This window comes from Rhincodon typus, chromosome 1 (genome assembly GCF_021869965.1).
Source record: "Rhincodon typus isolate 14 chromosome 1, sRhiTyp1.1, whole genome shotgun sequence".
Classification (NCBI taxonomy): domain Eukaryota; kingdom Metazoa; phylum Chordata; class Chondrichthyes; order Orectolobiformes; family Rhincodontidae; genus Rhincodon; species Rhincodon typus.
Window position 1 is genome coordinate 19,357,381 of NC_063332.1, and position 3,859 is coordinate 19,361,239.

The window sequence follows — 3,859 nt, forward strand, 5'->3', positions numbered from 1 at the left end:
TATTTTTTTCTGAAGAAGGGTCTAGACCCAAAACGTCAGCTTTCCTGCTCCTCTGGTGCTACTTGGCCTGCTGTGTTCATCCAGCTCTACACCTCTCAGTGCTGTATTATTGCCCTCTTAGCTTTCCTCTTCTTTTTAAGTAACCTCCTGCATTTTTTCTATGCCTCTAGGGCTTGTGGTGTTCTGAACCCTCAGGATCTACCATCAGCTCCCTTTGCACCCTTGTTGAATCCTATACACTCCTTGGTACCCACTTTTTCATGAAATTTTTGGTCCCACTCTTAATCTTTATGGGAAAATGTTAGCCCTGCAATTTCACTATTTCCTTTTTGAAAGATTCCTACAGCTCCAATGTAGATTTCCATACAGGTAGCTGCTTCCAGTCCACTTTGGCCAGATCCTGACTTAAAATCTGCCTTTACACCCAATTCAAAATCTTTATTTCTGGTCCATCTTTGTCATTTTCTATGACCTTTAATCTTACTAAATTATGATCACTGTCACCAAAATGCTCTCACATGGAAATGGCTCCTGCCATTCATTACTAGGTCAAGAATTTGCCTTTACTTCAAACTTAATTTCTGACAAAGGTCCCTCATCAAAGTGTCTTCCAAGTTCACTAAATAGTTTCCGCACATTCCTATGACTACTACTCTATTGATCACTCAAAATTCAAATCAGGCTCATCAGCTACGATTCACCCATTGTAAATCCACAATGGTTATCTGTGGTGCGGAAAATTCAGGAAGGCTATTGTAGATTCTATTAAAGCTCTTGATAATACTCAACCCAAAATGCTAACTGTTTTCTCTCCACAGATGCTGCCAGGCCTGCTGAGCTTTTGCAACTTCTTTTCTTGTCCAATTTACAGCATCTGCAGTTTCAGTTTTTACTGACCACAACATTACGCTCCATTGATCTGAGAAATGACCCTGAATCTTCCTTTCAGAGTAAATACATGTAAATAATTTTTAGAGAATTATAGCCCACAATTGCCAAACTAATGGTGAAGAATTGTACAGTCAAGATACCTTAAGATTTCCATAAAACATTCCAATCACTGGGTCTCTAAGGAGCCACTTGGGCTGAGCATGAATTTATATGGAATAACCACTGTTACATTGTCTCCAACGGTGCAATTCTCCCAATTCACACACACTAATCAGTATATGACAGACAACTAACAGTCTTCAGAATTACAGGGTGACTAATCCGATCGAGTAACAAAAACAAAGCAAAACCTAAATTGCAAACAAGGTTAATACATTTATTCTAACTACTCCGCAATTGGCAAGATTTATTTTTGACTGCTGCGTGGCTTGAATTAAAAAAAATCACTAACAGAATTTGAATGATTAAGAATTATCGTTCGCCTATTTAAGATTAAATTAGTTTTGTTAGTTTTTTTTGGGGAGGGGACGTATTATATTCCGACACCAGGATTTTCAAACAGTGATTTTCCAATACAGCGACGAGAACATTTTACACAATGGGCAACCTCGGTTACGGCACCAACAAAACTGAGAGCAATAGTAAAATGTTGATTTTCAAAGAAAACACACAAATGCATTGCTACGGTTTACTGTCATTTTGGCTCCTGAGAACAAACAGATTTTGATTGCAGTGACATTAAAAGAGTGTACGTCCGACTTACGGGGCCTGTTTTTCTTGACCGTCTCCCGGCGCTGCTGGAGCCGCCAGCTCGTGCTCGGGGCCGGATCTTTACTGACCGGCGTCCGGTGACCATCCGAGCATCCGGCCCGGTACCTTTCCGCCTCGTTCTCCGGTGATTGTCGGTGCTGGTGACACTGCTGCTTCTTCGGGCGGCCGGCAGCCTTTTTCCCCCGGTGCTGCTGCTGCGGCGGCGGCTGCTTATCGTCCGATTCTTCTTGCAGGGCGCAGCCGCCATGGTAAACGTTCACTACCGCCCCGTTCATCATTGTCCGGCCGCTCTGCACCGGCTCCATCACCGACTTTATCAAATATTTTAAAAAAATGTGTCGCTCACAGGTCAAATATGTCCGGATGGTTCAGAGAGAGGAGTGAGCTGATATCTTTAACAAAAAGAACCAGACGCGGCCATTCAGCCGCGGCCGGTGATCTGTCTTCTCCTCATCATCTTTCAACCGCCCCCTCTCCGCCAACAACAACAAACCGGAAACACACACTGACTAGCAGCCGCTTCGCTCAATCAGTGACCTCCAGTCGTTCCCTTCTGTCCAATCCAGTGAAGGGGGTGGGATCGCCCTTGAAATGGTTCCGATCTTACTTGGATCATTCGTTTGTTTCCCGCAACAGCGAAACGTGAATTGCGGGCATCCCGCCGCGTCAGGAGTCGCTTTGCTTCGTTCAAACCTCAGCCGTTTCGCATCGTTCGGATTCCGTCACCCGCAGACCGGATGTTGGCCGTGCCGCATGATGGACGTGGCCGGCGGACCAATCAATGATGCGACTCCTGGCCCCTTTCCACCCAACCAGAGTGCGGAAAGGGGCGGTACCTCTGCAGGTTGATGGGCAGGAGGAGGAGGTACCTTATCAATGTTGGTAACCTTTTATTTATCATAGTTGAAAAGGTTTACTGTTATTGAAGAGATGTGCTGTTGGAGTTTTTATGTTCTTTCGCTACGTTTTATGTAGTACGTGCGATGGGAGCTGTTTAATCGGCTTTTGGTGACGTTTTTGTAACGGTCTGTGCATGACGTCATGGACTGCAAGAGGTGGGGACTGATGGAAGTCTCCAGATGAGTGACAGGGGCGGGGCGGAGTGTCCGGGCAAGTACTGCATGGCACAGGAAAATCCCACTTCTCTCCTTCCTTTGGATTCTGCAGCCATTACTGCGAGGCTTGGTTTACCAGTGTGGAGTCTAGAAACAACAAGGTGCAGAGTTGGATGAACACAGCAGGCCATTCTGCTCCTATGATGTTGCTTGGCCTGCTGTGTTCATCCAGCTCTGCACCTTGTCTCGGATTCTCCAGCGTCTGCAGTTCCTACTATCTCTGGAGTCTAGAAACGTTTGACGTGAAAAATAATTCAAAAAGAAATTAAAATTTGAAATCAAAAAAGTGCAAAATTGTTCTCCCTTATTTCGCAGCATTGTTAGGGCGCAGGAGGATGTTATTCCATTGTGCCTTTACTTTGACTTTTTTAAAAAATTATTCATTTGTGAGATGTGGATGTCACTGGCTGGCCAGCATTTATTCCCATCCCTAGTTGCTCTTGATAACCGCTAGGTCTTCATTTCTTAGTTGCCCTTCTTGAACCACTAGAGTCACCTGCTGTGGGTTGACCCACAGAGGGAATTCCAGGATTTTGACCCAGCAACAGTAAAGGAACGGCGACAAATTTCCAAGTCAAGATGGCAAGTGGCTTGGAGGGGAACTTGAAGGGGGTAGTGTTCAATACAAGATTTGAATTCAAGAAAAATCTGGAATAAAGAATTGACCTAATAGTAATCATGTAACTGCTGTCAATTATTGTAAAGATCATCTGGTTCACTAATGTCCTTTTAGAGAAGGAAATCTGTTGTCCTTAGTGGATGACTCTAGACCCCATGCAATGTGGTTGACTCTTAACTGCAAACAGACCATAAGCTGTAGGAGCACAATAAGGCCATTCAGCCCATCAATTCTGCTTGCCATTCAATCATGGATGATGTTTTTCTCAACCCCATTTTCCTGAATTCTCCCTGTAGACCTTGATTTACTTACTGATTAAGAACCTATCTATGGTGGACACACAGGATGCTGGAAGAACACAGCTGGTCAGGCAGCATCTGAGGAAAGGAGGAGTCAATGTTTCAGGTATTACCCTTCTTCAGGACTCCTCAATCTATCTCTGTCTGAAAGACACTCAATGACT

The 3,859-nt window shown here is 44.5% G+C and overlaps 1 protein-coding gene across 2 annotated transcripts in view; it reads right to left on the reverse strand.

Annotated features, from left to right (window-relative positions):
• Positions 1–2,362, reverse strand: part of LOC109916934 (pantothenate kinase 3-like) — a 31,086-nt gene extending 28,724 nt beyond the window's left edge. For both annotated transcript variants that reach the window (XM_048598248.1, XM_048598257.1), the window contains exon 1: positions 1,655–2,362. In XM_048598248.1, the coding sequence (XP_048454205.1) occupies positions 1,655–1,967 (313 nt within the window). In that variant the 5' untranslated portion in view covers positions 1,968–2,362. The remainder of the gene's footprint in view (positions 1–1,654) is intronic.
• Between the last annotated feature and the right edge of the window lie 1,497 nt (positions 2,363–3,859).